Raw genomic sequence first — 18,117 nt, forward strand, 5'->3', positions numbered from 1 at the left:
TGGCCACCTCATGCGAACAGTTGAGTCATTGGAAAAGACTCTGATGCTGGGAGGGATTGGGGGCAGGAGGAGAAGGGGACGACAGAGGATGAGATGGCTGGATGGCATCACGGACTCGATGGACGTGAGTCTGAGTGAACTCTGGGAGATGGTGATGAACAGGGAGGCCTGGCGTGCTGCAATTCATGGGGTCGCAAAGAGTCAGACACGACTGAGCGACTGAACTGAACTGATTTGCTTCCCAGGTGGTGCAATGGTAAAGAATCCACCTGCCAATGCAGGAGATGCAAGAGTCAGGTTTGACCCCTAGGTCAGGAAGATCCTCTGGAGAAGGAAATGGAACCCACTCCGGTATTCTTGCCTAGAGAATCCTGTGGACAGAGGAGCCTGGCAGGATACAGTCCATTACGTTGCAAAGAGTCAGACACAACTAAGTGGAGCACACACACATTTGCAACAAACATAACTGCCTCTGAAACAATAAGAAACAGACCAAAAGCATAAGAGAAAAATGCACCAAAGGAATGAACAGATATTTCTCAGGAAAGATCAAAAACCTGTAGGTACATGAAAAGGTTCTCAATTTCATTAACCATCAGAGAAATACAAATTTAAAGTATAACGACATACCACCTCCCACACTAGCAGAAATTTAGAAGTTTGATAACACCAAGTATTTGTGAAGATATAATGTAACTGGAAATTGCAAACAAGTATATTTACGTCTGGTGGTAGCATCCATTGCTACAGTCACTTTGGAAAACAATTCATCATTACCTAGTAAATAACTTATCATTACCTTTGTATTGGACATACAAAGACCTTTTGAACTATCAGCTCCACACCTAAGCATATAATCAAAAGAAATTATAGGTGCAATGTGCTCCAGAACAGCAAAAATTTGAAAATAACCCAGATGTCCATGAATAGGAGAATGGATAAAGGAATTTTGCTATTAATAAATGGGATAACATGAACTATAGTCACAGTCACATCAATATGGATAAATCATAAAGAATATATAGGATGGTACTATTTAAATAAAACTAAAAAGTAGAGAAGACAGAACAATATATTATTTAACGAAATAAGCATATAGGTGGTAAAAATCTAAAAATGCAAAAAAAAAAAATTTAGCACAAAATTCAGAATAGTATTGGGTTGGCCAAAAAGATGTTACAGAAAAACCCAAAAGAACTTTTTGGCCAAAACCAAATAGTTACCTTTGGGGAAAAAAAGGCAAAGACAAGGTCAGTGAAGGGCCCCGGAGGCTGCAAAGGTACTGGAAATATTCTTCTTTTTTAAATTTGGCTCATAGGTACATATAACCATAGAGGAAAGGAGGGAGGGTAAGACTGATTTAAATTAATCCCAAAAGACAGATTGATTCGAGGGAAACAATGACAGAGGATATTTTTTTCTTATGTCCAAAAAAACATTATCATTTGTTGGTTTTCTAAGGCAAGGAAGCCTGGTAAAGGCCTCACGCAGTACAGGAAATGAGTGTTAAATCCAAAGGACACTGGTTTGATTTCTGCTTTAAAAAATTAAAAATAAAAGTAAAATAGGTCCCTCTTTAGGCAGAGCTAGGTGATTCTAGTTGGCCTGGCAGTAGAGTGGCTACAAGGGCCATAATTACAGCCAGGGAGAGGTCGGGCAGCTAGATGGCCATCTATAATTAAGCAGGTGAAGTCTGTTTTCCATGCTCAGGCACACTGCCGATGGTCCCAATGACCCCACACCCCCCCATTACAGGCAGTTCTTAACTTTCACATGTTTCGCCTTCAAACAACACACTGGCCAAACAGAGACAGTTGCCGTCAGACAGCAATGACATTTCACAACAGTGCTCTCTGCCTGCAGAGACCCGGAGCCACCTCCACACAATTGCCACATACACCTGGACAGCAGTCACTCACTAATTCCAGGAGCAAGTATTTCCTAAGCACCCCTGTTCACTGGCACTGAGGCCATAAAAGAACAACAGAGACCAAAATAGACACAGTCCTGGCCTGCTTAGAGTCTAAAGAAAGCATTTGTGCATTTATTGAATATTTTATTGCTCTGGCCCCTTTTTCTTAAGTAAGAATGATGAATAAGGGAAAAAGGGAAAAGACTGGCTGTTGTGATAAGATGCATCTTTTCTCCTTTAGAGAGTACAGAAAATCAGCCAAGGGTCCTCGGGGGCAGAAAAAGGTCCTATTTAGCCTCAGCTGTACCCTTCTAGCATTTAAGGAGGTTGACAGGCTGCCCAGGTGACCAAAGGAGAAAAGAAAAAATAATAAGATGCTGGAATTATTACTAAAAAATTATGCCTACACAATGGGACATGAGGAGAGGATTTTATAATATACTTTTGTTTTCCGGGAATGGAATCTCCTATTATAAGATTTAACTCAGTTATTCAGACTTTCTTTGCCCTTCAGACATGTGCGTTTTTTGTTTTTTTTTTTTTTAAGAAAGGTATCATGCACAAAATTAGGGGACTGCAAACCTGGCTATTGGTCCTTCATGCATGAGAAGATTAATAACATTTATGACTTCATCTTTCTAAAAGGGTTGATCTTTTCTTTTCTTTGGGGGGAGGAACGAACTAGCTATGGGATGGCATCAAAACCACCACCCATGTGAAAGCTCTGAAGGTAATTTCAAGCATTAGACAAAACATAGGTCAATGGTGGGGGAAGGCAGTCAACCACCTTCCTAGTGCCCTCACCTCACATAGGCAGTAAATGGTTCAACCTGTTCACGGCAATCATCAACCACCATAGGGAGAAGCTATCTACCCAAAATCAAACCCTTTCTTGGGGCAAGAGGCTAAGAGGCAAAGAAACCTCCATTTCTTTCCACTTCTGTAGCTTGCATGTAATACCTTCATAAGTCTGAGGAGTAAACCATTACTTCTCAGCAGACATGACAAGCATGATGAAATGATGTTTTCCTTTGAGTCAGGGATCTCTGTTGCTCTTTCTCCTTCTCCCAGATGGGGCTGCTCACAGACACACACACCAGTGGACCACTTTTTAAGTGAACTCCATGTTCATCTCCATATAAGAGAGAATTAAGGAGCAAAATAGGTGTTACAAGAGGTTATTCCTCTTAAAAGCAAGGCTTCCAGGATAGGTTCACACAATTTGGGGTCCAATCAAATAGAATCCTTCCTTAGATGTTTGGAAATAAGATTCAAATCTCAACATTTCCATTTTTGACTAAACTTTCCAGAAATAGAACTATTCTGTATATCGATGTTGAGGTCCAGCTTATTCTCTTTTCCCATTATTTCACTTTTATTCTCTACCTCTTTTTCCATGTAGACCTTGGATTTTTTTTTCAAATAAAATAAACAGTTGTTTTATTATCCTTCATTTGTAGATATTTAATGGAAGTTATGTTACAGATAGTCTGATCTTCAAACTGGGGCTCTGTAATAACCTAGAGGGGTGGGAATGGGCAGGAGGTAGGAGAGAGGTTCAAGAGGGAGGGGACATAAGTACACCTATGGTTAATTCATATTGATGTAGGACAGAAATCAAACCAAGACAGTAAACCAATCATCAAGCAATTAAAACTAAATAGATATTTTTTAAAAGAGAGAAATCTTTTCTACAATTTTTTAAAAAATGCTCACTCAGTTTCTATGTGAATACCTACAGAGATGGAGAGCTCCCTCTTTACTGCTGAAATGTACTTAACTGCTAATGAGTAGTTACTAAACTAAGCTTAAAGTTCCTCCCTGTAACTGCTATCCCTCTGGTCCCTGGGCTGCCCAAGAGCCACAGGATAAGTCTTTCCCCTATTCCTCTTTGCTACACTGTAACTTCTTAAGAAACCCAATCATGTCTCACTGACTACTCAGGATCCCATGCTTCACTGAGGAATGATTTGAGTCTTGCTCCTTGGTGTCAAGTATAGAGAGAGATGAGGAAACACTGTCAATGACTCACACCTGGATTCAGAAAGTCTTCAATCTGGGAATCCAAAATCCCAAGCATTCACTGAATCACAGCATCTTAACGCCTCTTATGCAATCCAGTTGAGGGCCAGAAACATGTAATAATTTGTTCACCTTCAACTGACTGGTTAGAAGCAGGGCCAGGAACAGAATCCAAGCTTCTGATTTCAGTAAAGGGGTTGCTCACACTACACTTCATCATAAAGCTGTTTATGCTGAATGCAGTATAACTAACCACGGGCCATGTGCCCAGCATGAAGAGGCCTTGTGATGATGAAGACTCCTGCGGACTTGCTTGGAGCCGCCACGATAGCTAGTCTCACAACGGCTTTGGGTGATCTGAGTCCCCAGCAGACAAAAAGGTCCAACTACAGAGATAGCCCTTGTTCCCAGTCTGGCTTTGTGTAGTCCAGATGGCAGGACAGCGCCCTGGGCTCAGCACTGCTGTATCACAGGGCCAGCCAGGAGCCTCATGTGCTCTGGGCCAGCTCTCAGCTCAAAGCCCGTGTTCCAGAAGTCTCTGCCCTTGGATAATTTGTGGCTCACTGGGGTAGGCAGGGTACAACCAGGACTCTAGTTATAGATACAATATAAATATCTGAGTACATGCTTGTATGGAAAGACACAGAAGAGTGTGGGAGCAAAAACTGTGTGAACCGGTAGGTTGAAGTGGGCCAGCTGGTGTGGGAAGGTCCCCAGGAGGAGGCAAACTTGAAATCAAATTTTGAAAGAACAGAGAAGTAGTTGAATTAAAAGGGAGGGGACAGGATATTATAATTGGGGACTTGTTGTGCGTGGAGGCCCTGAGGTGGCCTCAGAGCACCCCTAATCAGTACCAGGCATAGTTTAACCACGCAGGTTCACTCCCACCCGTGAAACTGATTGTATACTGGAATGCAAAACAGCCGATTATCCAAAGCAAGGTCAGACCAAACACCTTGTTTATCGCCATGGTTTCCTTTTAAAGTGACACTTTCTCCTGTTATTTCATTTAGGCACACATTCATTTGTGTGACGTTAAAAATTATGCCCCTACTGTGTACCCAGCACCTAACAGAACTCCCCCTGCATTTCCACCTCCATTAAAGGCAGGTGCAACTTGCCTACCTCAGAGGAGGATCACGGAGAGGTAAGTTCTAGCAAGGTCCCTGGGTGAGTTACTTTAATTAAAGCCTCAGGAACTGGGAGAAAATTAGCACAGTGGGGTCAAATTCAAGCACCACTCAATACTTGAGGGTATTTATAGACAAGCAAACACAAAACCAAAAAATCCAATATCCTGACTGGTTGCTTTTTGTTTTCGGGGTATAAATTGGTGCCTGTTCTCCTACCTAAAGAACACCGATGCTATCCATTTTGACCTTCTGCAGGTTATTAAAGCTGGGACTTGAATACCAGGGCCCAGGGAATTGCCTACCTCCCTAAGAATATGCCAAGTGCCCTTCCAGCCCTTTTCCAGAAGAAAGGACAAGGTGGGGGAAAAGATACTAAACAAAAAAGGATTAAAAGATCTTGATTTTGAAGACAAAATGATTGGAAGTTGGGGAAGAAAAAAGCAGATTTCTCTCTTAATTTTCAATCCTGTAGAAACTGGTTCAGAGAGGAAATCACAGGTCTTAAGAGTCTCTCACTACGCAAAGTGTTGTCCAAGGACGCGTGGCAAGGGCATCTCCTAGGACCTAATGAGAAATGCAGCAACTCAGGCCCCACCCCAGGCCCACTGAATCAAATCTGCATCTTCACAGGATCCAAGGGATTCACAGTATTAAAACTCCTTAAGCCTCAATTTTTCCATCTGTAAAATAGGGATAATGAAATGGCAGATCCATTTAGGCTTTAAAATAATCTCTGTACAGAGATTTGGCTTAAAAATTTTTGTCCTCTCTCCCTTCCTCCTTCTAGGTGCCCAGCTCTGAGCAAACTTATCTTGGTTTTAATTCAGCCCTGCAGAGGGCCATAGGGTCAATAGTCCCATTTCTCTCTTTCTTTGTATACCAAGGAGGCCATGGAGGCCCAAGTGAAGCAGCTGCCTTGTTGCCAGACACACCCTAGCTTGGGAGCTCCTCGAGGGCAAGACCTACGTCTTTTACATCTTGTTCTCTCTAGCTCTTGGCAAGGTGCCAGGCAGGCAACAGACTCTGCATGTACATCTGTTGAATCAGCAGTATATCCAGTAATTAACCAATTGTGGAACAAAAGCTAAAGTGCAGGTGTCTATGAAATCCTAGTCCTAGTAACACACAGATACACCTGAAAGTGGACTTAACTTCCCCTAACTTCATTCTTTCTGACAGTTGCCAAAGAACTTACACCTGGCTATTCGTCGAAGCCATGAGTTCCTGCTGCAGAAAACAGTTCCTGAACTAAACATCACTATTAATTTTCAGGAAACAGGCAAACTTGAGTGTCTATAGAGTATGAATAACCCCCTGGCAGCCAGTGTGCTCTACTTAGCCAGGCAGAAGGGACCTCAGCTAGTGAAGTCTCTCAGTCCGTGGAGATGACTAAACTTGGAACAAGAAGCAGCTGGCCCTGAACTCTGGAGAGCGCTGCCTAGTGCTAATGAAAAATACCTGCATGGGACTGTCCATTCAGAGGTGTGCAGCCTCTCAGCAGCAGGAGTGGGCATGCAGAGGCCAGCAGCTTCCTGCAATGAACGCTCTGTGAGCATCATTCATCCATCACTTGTTCCACGGAGTCTGGCTACCTGGCCCACCAGCCTCTACGTGTCAGAAGCACATGGTCCTTGGAGACAGGCACACGCTGACAGCATCCTCAATTTCAGCACATCCCACTTCAGATCAGAGATGTCTTGAGTGACATGAAGTGGGTGTCATGCATTATTTCTGAGCTCGCTGCCCTTAGACATTCACGCTGTGGATTAAGCAGGTCATTCCTCTCTACCTAGGTCTTCTGAAACCTGCTGCAGCCTGTGTTCATGGGCAAGCCACAGTCTCTGTGTATATGGGAATGGTAACATTTCTGCCTAATTCTTTTTTTTTTTTTTTTCAAATTTTCTAATTGCTTTAACAGCTCATGTACATCACATGGGAAAGAAAACCAAGATTCCAGACATTGACAAAAATGGTTCCCCCTTTTCTAAATTCACCCTTTCCCTTCCCCAGAGACAACTCTGGTTCCCAGTATGTGATATATCATACAGAGACAGCCCACACACCCCCAAGCATGTCTATGAGAAGGGGCCTGGGGGCAAGGATTTCTGTTTTCACTGTTCACTTCTCGGTCCCTGGTGTAGGGCTTCCCTGGTGGCTCAGAGGGTAAAAAATCGGCCTGAACTGTGGGAGACCAGGGCTCGATCCCTGAATCGGTAAGATCCCCTGGAGAAGGGAATAGCAACCCACTCTCATATTCTGGCCTGGAGAATTCCATGGACAGAGGAGCCTGAAGAGCTGAGTCCATGGGGTCAGAAAGAGCTAGACACAACTGAGCGACTAACACACTTTCTGCGTCCCTGGTACTGAGAAGGTGAAGGAAGGTGAAGTCGCTCAGGCGTGTCCGACTCTTTGCGACCCCATGGACTGTAGCCTACCAGGCTCCTCCGTCCATGGGACTCTCCAGGCAAGAATACTGGAGTGGGTTGCCATTTCCTTCTCCAGGGGATATTCCTGACCCAGGGATCGAACCCGGGTCTCCCACATTGGAGGCAGCCGCTTTAACCTCTGAGCCACGAGGGAAGCCCTTGGTACTGAGAAGAGTAACTGCTAAAGGTGCCCACGGAGAAGGCGATGGCACCCCACTCCAGTACTCTTGCCTGGAAAATCCCATGGGCGGAGGAGTCTGGCAGGCTGCAGCCCATGAGGTCGTGAAGAGTTGGACACGACTGAGCGACTTCACTTTTACTTTTCACTTTCATGCATTGGAGAACGAAATGGCAACCCACTCCAGCGTTCTTGCCTGGAGAGTCCCATTGACAGCGGAGCCTGGTGGGCTGCCGTCTATGGGGTCGCACAGAGTCGGACACGACTGAAGCGACTTAGCAGCAGCGGCAGCAAAGGTGCCCAAATAGTTCTATGTTGAATGAATTAATGTGTAGGTCATAGGTATGCCCGAAAGCTCCACATTTTGGTAAAGCAATTCATGCATGCATGTGTGCTAAGTTGCTTCAGTCGTGTCTGACTCTTTGCAACCCTACAGATGGTAGCCCACCAGGCTCCTCTGTCCATGGGATTCTCCAAGCAAGAACACTGGAGTGGGTTGCCATGCCCTCCTCCAGGGGATCTTGCCAACCCAGGGACTGAACCCGCATCTCTTATGTCTCCTGCACTGGCAGGCAGGTTCTTACCACTAGCGCCACCTGGGAAGCCCTAAATCAAGTACTGCTGCTGCTAAGTCGCTTCAGTCGTGTCCGACTCCTAGCGACCCCACGGACTGCAGCCTACCAGGCTCCTCCATCCATGGGATTTTCCAGGCAAGAGTACTACTCTGCACTTGTTATATCTTCTGATTGGATGTGCCTTCAGTGGACAGTGGCTCTGTCTCCTCAACCAAGAAAAGAGGATAACTGTTATTACCTGCCTTTTAGGGTTGCCATGGAGCGGACGAGAGCATGTGGAAGTACTGGAGGTTATCATTCATTGACTGCATACTCCAGAAAGGGCAGTCCCACTATACTCTGTTCTCCCAGTAGCTACCCAAATGATCAAACACATCACGGTGCTTACTGGTGTAGTGTTTGCCTTATTGCTTAAGAGCACAGATGCCCTAGAGCAGGGACCATCTTCGTTAACTCTATCCTCCTAGGGTTTAGCACTTCTTAGATAAGTAAATAAGAGACGCTTCAAATGAGGGCCACTGAGGAAGAAGGAGAGAGAGGAGATTCACAGACATTCGTTCTTAGCTATAGGCATGTGCACAAAAAAACACACCTTCCCAGGCCCCCAAAAGCTCACACCAAAGGTTTATAATACAGGAGGAAGATAAAAGGCCCAGTGTGAGCAGCTTGAATAAGATGGTAAATGCATTTGATTGTGAGAATGTGAATGTTTCAATGAAGCTAGGTAATAAGAAAAATCAATAAAACTGTCAGCACTGGCCAATTTCAACTGGATAAAAGAATAAAGTAATTGGTCTTGAAAGACAACTCTCTAAATTAAGTTAGATGAATGGAAATACCCTTTTGTTTTAAGCCAAATCACAAGGACATCAACAGCAGTAAATGATTAAATTATAAGCCACTTTGACCCAGTATGATCTGAGCTGCAAACATGAATTTCCCGAAACGATCTTCTTTGTAAGACACAGAACTGATGTCTAGCAAGACAACAAAGACAGAATAGGAGGCCACACCAGGATACCCGGCGCTTGCTTCTTGACTAAGGATCTATTATAAACCGATTCTTTCTATTAAACTTATTTATTCAACATGACTATTCCTCCTTCAATTACTTCATTAGTGAAACAGGCACACAAGTCAGTAGAAAATGCACATCTACGCTCCCATAAAGGCAGAGAGGAAGGAGGCTTTGGTAGTGATCCTAAAGAGCTCTGCTCTCCACACACTCAGGATTCAATTCTGTTTTTCATCTGCTAATGGTTGGCATTTGGTGTTGTTAACTGTGGATGGATGATTCATTTCAGAGGAACTGCTGCGCATCTCGAGCCTGTTTGGAAGGAAATGAGGGTTTCTTGGCTTATTTCTCATCAAGCATTTTAGCATTGTCTCTCTTTGTGACATTATAAACCCCTTAATGGGAGTTTGGTCCTCACTGCTTTCAAGCTGACTCTCCCTGTCTCATCTGGTGCATATGGCCACTGCCAGGAACAAGCATTTATTCCATCAGGACAAAGGAGGGAGCCAAAAATCTGGAAATTAATAGGCCCATTCCCTGAGTCTTGAGCTGCAATAGCGAGTGAATATGTGGGAGTGGGGGTGGGGTGGGGTGCACATTGCAAGAATGATGGTTTTGAACATCTGGCTTTGGTTAATATTCACTCTTATCAGATACTGAGGCTGCTTTCTGTTCTCCATACGCTACTGGAGAATCCAGCTTGTCCACGAATGTCTGGGGACCCTGTGGGGTGAGCAGAATCACAACCTTATTGCCAGAGACACCTCACAGGAGGGAGACCCATCAGCTCCTTGGAGCAGTGCCTGACTTTGAAGTCCCTTTTTTGGGTGGGTAGGTCCCTTTAACATACAAAGTAATGTTTCTCATTAGAGACTGAACAGAACTTGAAAAGGGTGAGAGTGTCAGGCTTGATGCAGGGACACCCGCTAGACAGGCTGGAGAGAAGGAGAAGTTTTAGGGTGATAGCAGGCTTTCCGTGGGACTCCATGAAATTGCTGAAAAGACCACAGCAGGCCACAGAGAGATGCCTGTACTGGTCTTGTCCTTCAAATCACCTAAGTCCCGGGCTTAAAAATGTGCTCTCTGCCATAACCCAGACTTGACCATACTTGGCCTAGAACATCCCTCCTCCTTAGTGGCCAAGGTGAGTGATAGGCCTTGACCATGAAGACACATCCAGAAAGAACTGCCCTCAATCTTCAAACACAGCTTAATCATTTATTTCATTTCCTTGTTTGAAAATTTCTGTCTGCCACATTGATGACTATCTTTGTTTGGAAGCTCCTTGAGAATACAAATGGCATCTATTTAATTTATAGTGTCTGTCCTGCCTTACCAAAAAAAAAAAAAAAGAGCTTCAAAGCTGTCTTTGATAATGATGATATGATGCTCTCTACACAGAATGGCCTTCCCACTTCTTCCTTGTCAATCTGGTATACCTAACTTTTCCTTTTCAGCCTTCAAGCTTTGCCTCTTTCTTGAGTTTCTCTGTGGAGAAGGCAATGACAACCCACTCCAGTACTCTTGCCTGGAAAATCCCATGGACAGAGGAGCCTGGTAGGCTGCAGTCCATGGGGTCGCAAAGAGTCGGACACGACTGCTGCAAATTATTCCCGTCTGGAGAACTCCTGGTAACACCAGTTAAGCACTCAGTGTGATCTTATCTTGCATTTATTCTCTAATGCTTTTGTCCTGCAGGTGTCTCGGATTCCTGATGGAATTGCAAGCCCCTTGACGGCAAGGGCATGTGCTCTTACAAATGCCGTGTCTCATTTTCCACTTCCCAGTCCCCAAATTCAGCATGGACACCAAACTTGACATATTTACTAAGATGCATTAGTGAACACTCTACATCTGAATGAATGGTTCTGCTTAATGATCTGATCCTCAGAAGGCAATGGATTAAAAAATAAAGAAATTTTAAGAGAAACAGTAGAATTCTTATAAGCTAAAGATTCAGTGGGACTCTGGAATCAGAAAGATGTTATCTAGATAAAAACCACCAGTGGCAGAGTGTCAAGAGGAAAGCCTGCCTCTCTATTTCAACTCTGAAGGCAGTGTTCTAATGCCTGCCATGGACACAAGGTAAGAAAGATTATTAATCTGCTGGGATTTGAGTCCAGCCAAGACTTAGTTATGGATGCACCTTACAGACAGCCTGAAAAGGAGCTGACCATTTCTAAACTGGGACCATGTAAGTTTTCATTTCATTTCAGTGGGGCAAAGATCTGCTTATTAATAAAATGGATTCTTTGGGTCATCTTTGGATTCAAAACTAAAAACTTTACCTTCCTATTTCTATAAAAAGCTTCCTGAAGAAAAGAACTAAACTGTTAAAAGCAGTGAGGAGGTGTCTGCCACAGAGGCATGGGGGGACTCATTACTGGGGCCCTAATCCAGGCAGGGCCCTGAATCATAGCCGGGAATAGGAACCAACAGGGCCTGGTGATCAACTGTTTGGCCTAAGGCACATCACTTGACCTCTCAAAGTCACCATCTCCCGCCAGAAGATGTCTGTACTTGCTCTACACACATTATCATCTTATAAAGAAGCGAAGCATGTTTGATCATGTCCACCAGTCTGTGCAACTTGAAAAAAAATCTAGAAGAGAGCTGCAAAGATGAGATAAGATTTCTAAACTCTCTCTTCAGAAAGGTTGAGGAATTTGATTGATTCAACCTGAAGAAGAGAGATTTAATAACCGTCTTCGAATATATGCAGGGCTTTTTACCCAGGGCTGATGAGTGTGGGGACCACATGTTCTGTCTGCACTGAGCAGAGAAGGTACAAGCCCAGGCTTAGGAAAACAGACATTCGTAGCATTAAGGGAAACAAGACACAGACAAGCTAATGAATGTCCTTCTGGGGAATACTTCAGTGGGAAAAGGGTGCTGACGAAAGAGAAAGAAAATGGGACAAAACTATGGGAAAGTCCAAACTCTGCAAAAAGCAATCTCATAGCCCCTGAAAGATACAGATATTATTCTATGAATTTCCTCTTTGGCACCTTGCTCTATTCTTGGACCTTTTGCCATGCCCCAAAGTCAGAAACTTGCCCTCAAACTGTTTCCCTAGATATCCAGCCTGCTGCTCCTTCCTGAACACTGGACTAGAGTGTTGCTCACCTCTCTGCCTTCAGGTCTCCAGGGCCCTGAAGATATTATCGAGCAGCCCCTTCATGTGAGTACTCTGTCCTCAAAGCAGTTCTATCACAGTATCAAAACCTACTATACATCCTATTAGCCCCATTGATGGCTGAGAAATCTGAAGCTCTAAGCTAGTAAACACTGGAGCTAGGATTTAGGAGTCCATCAGTCAGTGCAGTCCACCGGTCCACTGACTGATGTATTTCTAAGGCTCTGTTTACTCTCTCCTCTCCTTTCCCAGAGAGGAGACTGAATGCTTTCTGAAGCCTGTGGCAACAGAAAAAAGAAGACAGGGCTTGCTTTTTCACCCACCTCTTCATCTTCTACTTCCACAATATGTATTAATTTCCCAACCTGATCTACCTGCAGTATTTATGATGGATGTGCTGCAAAAATCTTTCCAATTGCTTTTATCTTCAGCATTTTATTGGAGAAACAGTTTGGGGACCCAAACATACCACTGAGATCCACTTCCTGTCCTTTATATTATTGTCTAAACTCTGAAAAACTCTCCTGGGTGAACATGACACCTGGATGGAAGATGGGAGAAGAAGAGCCTAAAAATCTCTAGGTCAGACCCTGATTGCCCCTCCTCTGGGAGTCTGCAAATGATGGCTCATTATCATATTACTATAAAGAATAGAAATAATATACAAATCACATCACAACAAAGGGAAAAATATTAACAAATGTCCACAGCAGGAAATAATTATTTGCACAACTGAGAACTACATACATTGTTTTTTATGCTTCTGTTGCCTAGGCTAATTACGCTCTGATTTAAGTATCTGATGAGTCTGTAGTGCTGTGCTTACCAGGAAGCCCCATGGTCATTGCTGCTGCTGCTGCTGCTAAGCCGCTTCAGTCGTGTCCGACTCTGTGTGACCCCAGAGACGGCAGCCCACCAGGCTCCCCCATCCCTGGGATTCTCCAGGCAAGAAGACTGGAATGGGTTGCCATTTCCTTCTCCAATGCATGAAAGTGAAAAGTGAAAGTGAAGTCTCTCCGTCATGTCTGACTCTTAGCGACCCCATGGACTGCAGCCTACCAGGGTCCTCCATCCATGGGATTCTCCAGGCAAGAGGACTGGAGTGGGGTGCCATTGCCTTCAAACACTAAGAGGCACCTGGTGCTTCTCCAATGATCCAGTGGGTAAAGAATCTGCCTGCAATACAGGAGACGCAGAAGACGTGGGTTGGATCCCTGGGTTGGGAAGATCTCCTAGAGGAAGTAATGACAACCCACTCCAGTATTCCCGCCTGGAGAATCCCATGGACAGAGGAGCCTGATGGGCTACAGTACATGAGGTTGCAAAGAGTTGGACACGACTGAGCAACTAATGCACAAGAGGCACCCAAGTCTAGAGCGACACATAAAACATTCTGAGAAGGTTTACTGCATGGGATAATGTAGGTAATGTCCTTGGCACAGTACCTGTCAACCCCTTCTACTGGTTACAGATATTAGCCAGTTTTCAGCTTGAGCTTTGACAGATGTCTATTCAAATTATACCAAAGATCAAAACTGCATGACCAGAAATGACCTTAACTGTTATCCAGCCTGACCCCATACGTCTGAGGTTAGGTCGCCTGGTTTAGCTAAAGCTCATATCAGTCAAATCCCATTATGATGAACTACACAGGACATGCAAGCAATGGAATTTTATTAGACAGTTAGAAATCACATTAACTCCAGCTCTAGCAGACGTAAATGTCCAGGCTTTCCACAGTGTGTTAGCAAGAAAAAAGAATTCTTTGGCACATCCCAGAAGAAGGGGGTGTATTCACACAGCCTCACCCCCACATCTTTCCCTGAGCTCTTTGCTATTTGCATGTGGTGTAAAGTTTGTGCAATTGCTATGAATATCTTTTTTTTCCATTGATGGGACTGACTGGAGCACTTGAAATAGGCAAGCTGAAGGGATGCTTGATGGCAGAATAATAGAGCAGTGAAAATGTCAGCTGTGCCTCATTGCAGCTCTCTTTTTCACCTTTTCTCAGAATACAGATCAGGAATTTTCACTAAAGAGAAGGACTTAAATAAGAATCAATGAATGTCCACAGTCTGGGTGTGACTAACCTGTTTTTCCCCGGACCCTTACCATGCAATCAAGGTAGCAAACGTTTTGACTGCTTATTCTCCATTCCTCTTTTCACCCTCCCAACCTTTCCAAAAACAAAACCACCTTTGGACCATGAGTCCTCAACATCCCAGAGCAGGACTGGGAGAACAGAAGCATAGAACACAAACAGAATGCACCAAGATCAGCTTCTAGGAAGAGATTGCTGGAAGTCTCTCCCACTATCCAGAGAAATAATTCCAAATCCAGGAACAGCAAGAAAAAAGAGGAGAAAACTTCTCCTTTTCTTCAGAGCAACACATGCTAGCACTTTACTGAGTCTGGCATGTGTCAGCATTTCCAAAGTAAACCCTGTTTTCTTTAGATGAAAGAGATTTAAAAAAAAATAGACTAAGAATTCAGTCCAATGAAAACTGCTTTGGTCATTCACATGCAATAAGCTGTAGAAGCAAGAAGGAAAAAACCAATTGCCTCTGATTTATTTATTCATTCATTTGTCCATATCCTTTCCCGCTAATGTAAAAAAAGGACATCTTCTATAATTTGCAAGTCATTAATTTTTTCAAAGGAAAAAATAACCAAGCCTCCCAATGATTGTCCAGCATATTGGCACAGGAAGTACATATTTAATTAATTATCCTGCTGCATGCAGAATTATGTAAGGGAAAAGGGGGATTGATTTTTCCCATCAAATGTTTCACCCATATTTCCAACCAGGAGACCACTGTAATACTGTGAAGTATGGTAAATTTGGGATCAGTCATTATGTTAAAAGTAACACAAGGCTTTACCTTACTGAGTGCTTTATTTCTTAATCCCATTTTATTATTTTTTTGCACATCTTGAATATTTCATACTAAATATTGTTAAATCTTCAAATCTTCTACAATAGTTTTCTATTCTGGGCTGTTCAGAGCTGAGAGTAGAGAAGGAAAGTTGGAAATGCCAAAATGTAATTGCAATAAAGAGCAGAAAATGTAAGAGACCAGTTTTGGAAGAATGTTTAAAGTTTTAAACCTATGCCAAATAATTGAGATCTATTATAAGAGGACTGACTTCTATTATGAGCTCCATATACACACAATTACTGAATTATTCTGAACACCTGTTAAAATCAGGTGTTAACAGTCAAATAAAAATCACCAGGCACACCTGTCAAGTGCATCTTTTGACCAGCTCCTTTGAATTTGCTTGCATAATCCCCCCTCCATTACAGAACCTTAAACTAGAGCTTTATCCCTAAAATTTTGGGGTTGTGGCTTTGGCTTATAATCCCCAGTATTCCAGGGAGATGCTGTAAAAGGCCCAATTCTTCCAGCCAGGAGCTGTGCCTTTCCCTTTGAACCACGACCTCTAATCCCCATCTTTTCTCACTGCCAAGAGGAACCTGCCTTGCTCATCCCATCTTTCTGCAGTGACATTCAAGCCAACCGTTCTGTCCCCTGCCCTCATAGAGAAGAGGAGAGGAAAGATGGTCCCTATAACTAAGTTTCAGTCCTAATTCCCAACCTCCTTAGAGCCCAAGTCTGCCACCACCTCCCTGTTTTCAAGTGCATATGTTTATCCCAAACTCCTAATTTATCCCTCTTTATAAGAAGTAACATTTCTATTAAAGCTCTAAAGAAATAGGACTCTGAAATTTGACACCTCATTTATTTCATTTCTGACTACCCTTACACCAACTGGTTTTACTTCCGTCCCACTGCACACACACAAACCCCATGCGACCTTCCCAGGAGAGGCAGTCACCCCTCCAAAGCCTGCCTGGGCATCTGTGCCCGGGAATGCCTGCTTTACTGGTCTGACTCTGTAAGACGAAAATCTTCCCTCTGCTCCACCAGAGCTAACAGATGGCATGGCTGGTCTCTTTTGGTACATAGGCGTAAACATCTTCAAAATAACCTTTTCCTTTATACCGTGCCAATTAATTACATGTCACTGTAATATGTCCCAGCCAAAGATGGAAGGGAGAGACTAAAAGACAAAAGGGTCAATGGACGAGAACAAGGACGAGAGGTCACACTCTCCTACCTTCACCCGACGACCCCGAGAGATCAATGATCACATACACTCTTCCTTCTGGCTCCAGATCAATCTGCAATTAAGAAAATGATAGTAACTCTGTTAGTGCATCGTGGGGGAAACCTGAGAGTTCATGACATTTCCAACCCAAACTGCTAAAACCTAGAGTCACAGCTCCATTCAATCCATCAACCTGCAACATGGAGAGTGCTGGGTGAATTAGGGATGAGGGAGAATCAGCATTTATGGAATGTCTACTATGTTCCAGATGCACTAACGATGAGGTTTGATACATCCCCAACAGGCAGTGCCATCCCACGGGTTCCCAACTGGAAGCAGTTTTGCTGCACAAGCAAAACGTGACAACACACGCAACTGAACAGGGACACGTGGCACAAGGAACACTTATGGGGGGACACAGAAATATCTGGAGACATTTTTGATTGTCATGACTGAAGAGGGAGTGGTGCTATTGGCATCTAGTAGGTGGAGGCCAGGGAGGCTACTTACTAAACCTCCTGCAGCAGACAGGACAGCCCCCACGACAAAGGATTATCCAGCCCTTTGCTGACAAAGTCAAGGTTAACAAACTGTGTTATCTCGTTTCACAGGTAAGGAAACTGACCTCACCATTCCAGGGTAAATGGCAATGCTGAGATTCAATGCCAAGACTGTCTCCAGAAACCCCTATCCTTTATATGACACAAATTGCTCATGGGAGATTAAAAAAAAGAAAAAAAAGAAAAAGACACTATTCCCACTCTCAAGGTGCTTATAATCTTACTGGGGAGTTAAAAACAACAACAGAGAACAATGCCAAACCCAGCTTAATGATGAGGAACAGAAATTAACTGATATAAAATATTCTGGTGAACCTGAAATCAGTATAAAAGAGCAGCCTGGGCAAGAAAGGGAAGGCATTCCAGATGAAAGCAACATCATAGGCAAAGGCTGGGCATGTGAGTGGTGCTCGTGCAGGACTGAAGGACCCCATGCTCAAGGGTATGCTGGCACCTGTGTTTGACAAACCCAATCCTACTAAATTCTCACCACCAACCTTGTCCACCCACCCTCATACCCTCCCTCCCCACCTCCCAATCCAGCAAGCTACTTCTATACAGAAGCAGGCTGATGAGCAAGGTCAGAGGAGCTGGGCCTCTTGTAGTCAATATCCTTCTGAGGTCTGAGCTGTCCTTACAGAGTGTGTTCTCCATGAGTAGCGACTCCGGAAACCCTGGATCACCAAGTAACCCTGGTACCCACCCCCGCCTTCCATCTGCCTGTGCAGAGTTTCAGTTGGCTTAGTCGTGCCAGGCTGGACTCCTCAACAAGCTGTGAGTCTCTTGAGGGAAGGAACTACTAGCCCCTCCCTTTTTTGTCCATGGTCCAGCAAAGAGCAGGCACATATTTAGCGAGTACTACTTAGGAAGGGTCAGCCTGGTGAACACCTCCTCCTCCTCCAAGGTCAAGATCAGTTATTGCCTCCTTTCTGAAGCTTTTCCAGATATTCCCAAGTCAGAATGAATTACTCTTCACTTGTGTTCTCATAGTAGACACACATATCTCAATCACGGCTCCTATCAAGCTATAATACATTGTCAGTATGT

The 18,117-nt window shown here is 43.9% G+C and overlaps 1 protein-coding gene across 5 annotated transcripts in view; it reads right to left on the reverse strand.

Moving 5' to 3' along the window:
• PRKCE (protein kinase C epsilon) overlaps positions 1–18,117 on the reverse strand; it is a 545,410-nt gene that overhangs the window by 316,912 nt on the left and 210,381 nt on the right. For all 5 annotated transcript variants that reach the window (XM_042246226.1, XM_060412211.1, XM_004005978.5 and 2 more), the window contains exon 3: positions 16,520–16,583. In XM_042246226.1, coding sequence (XP_042102160.1) covers positions 16,520–16,583 — 64 coding nt within the window. The remainder of the gene's footprint in view (positions 1–16,519; positions 16,584–18,117) is intronic.

Source organism: Ovis aries, chromosome 3 (assembly GCF_016772045.2).
Source record: "Ovis aries strain OAR_USU_Benz2616 breed Rambouillet chromosome 3, ARS-UI_Ramb_v3.0, whole genome shotgun sequence".
Lineage (NCBI taxonomy): Eukaryota > Metazoa > Chordata > Mammalia > Artiodactyla > Bovidae > Ovis > Ovis aries.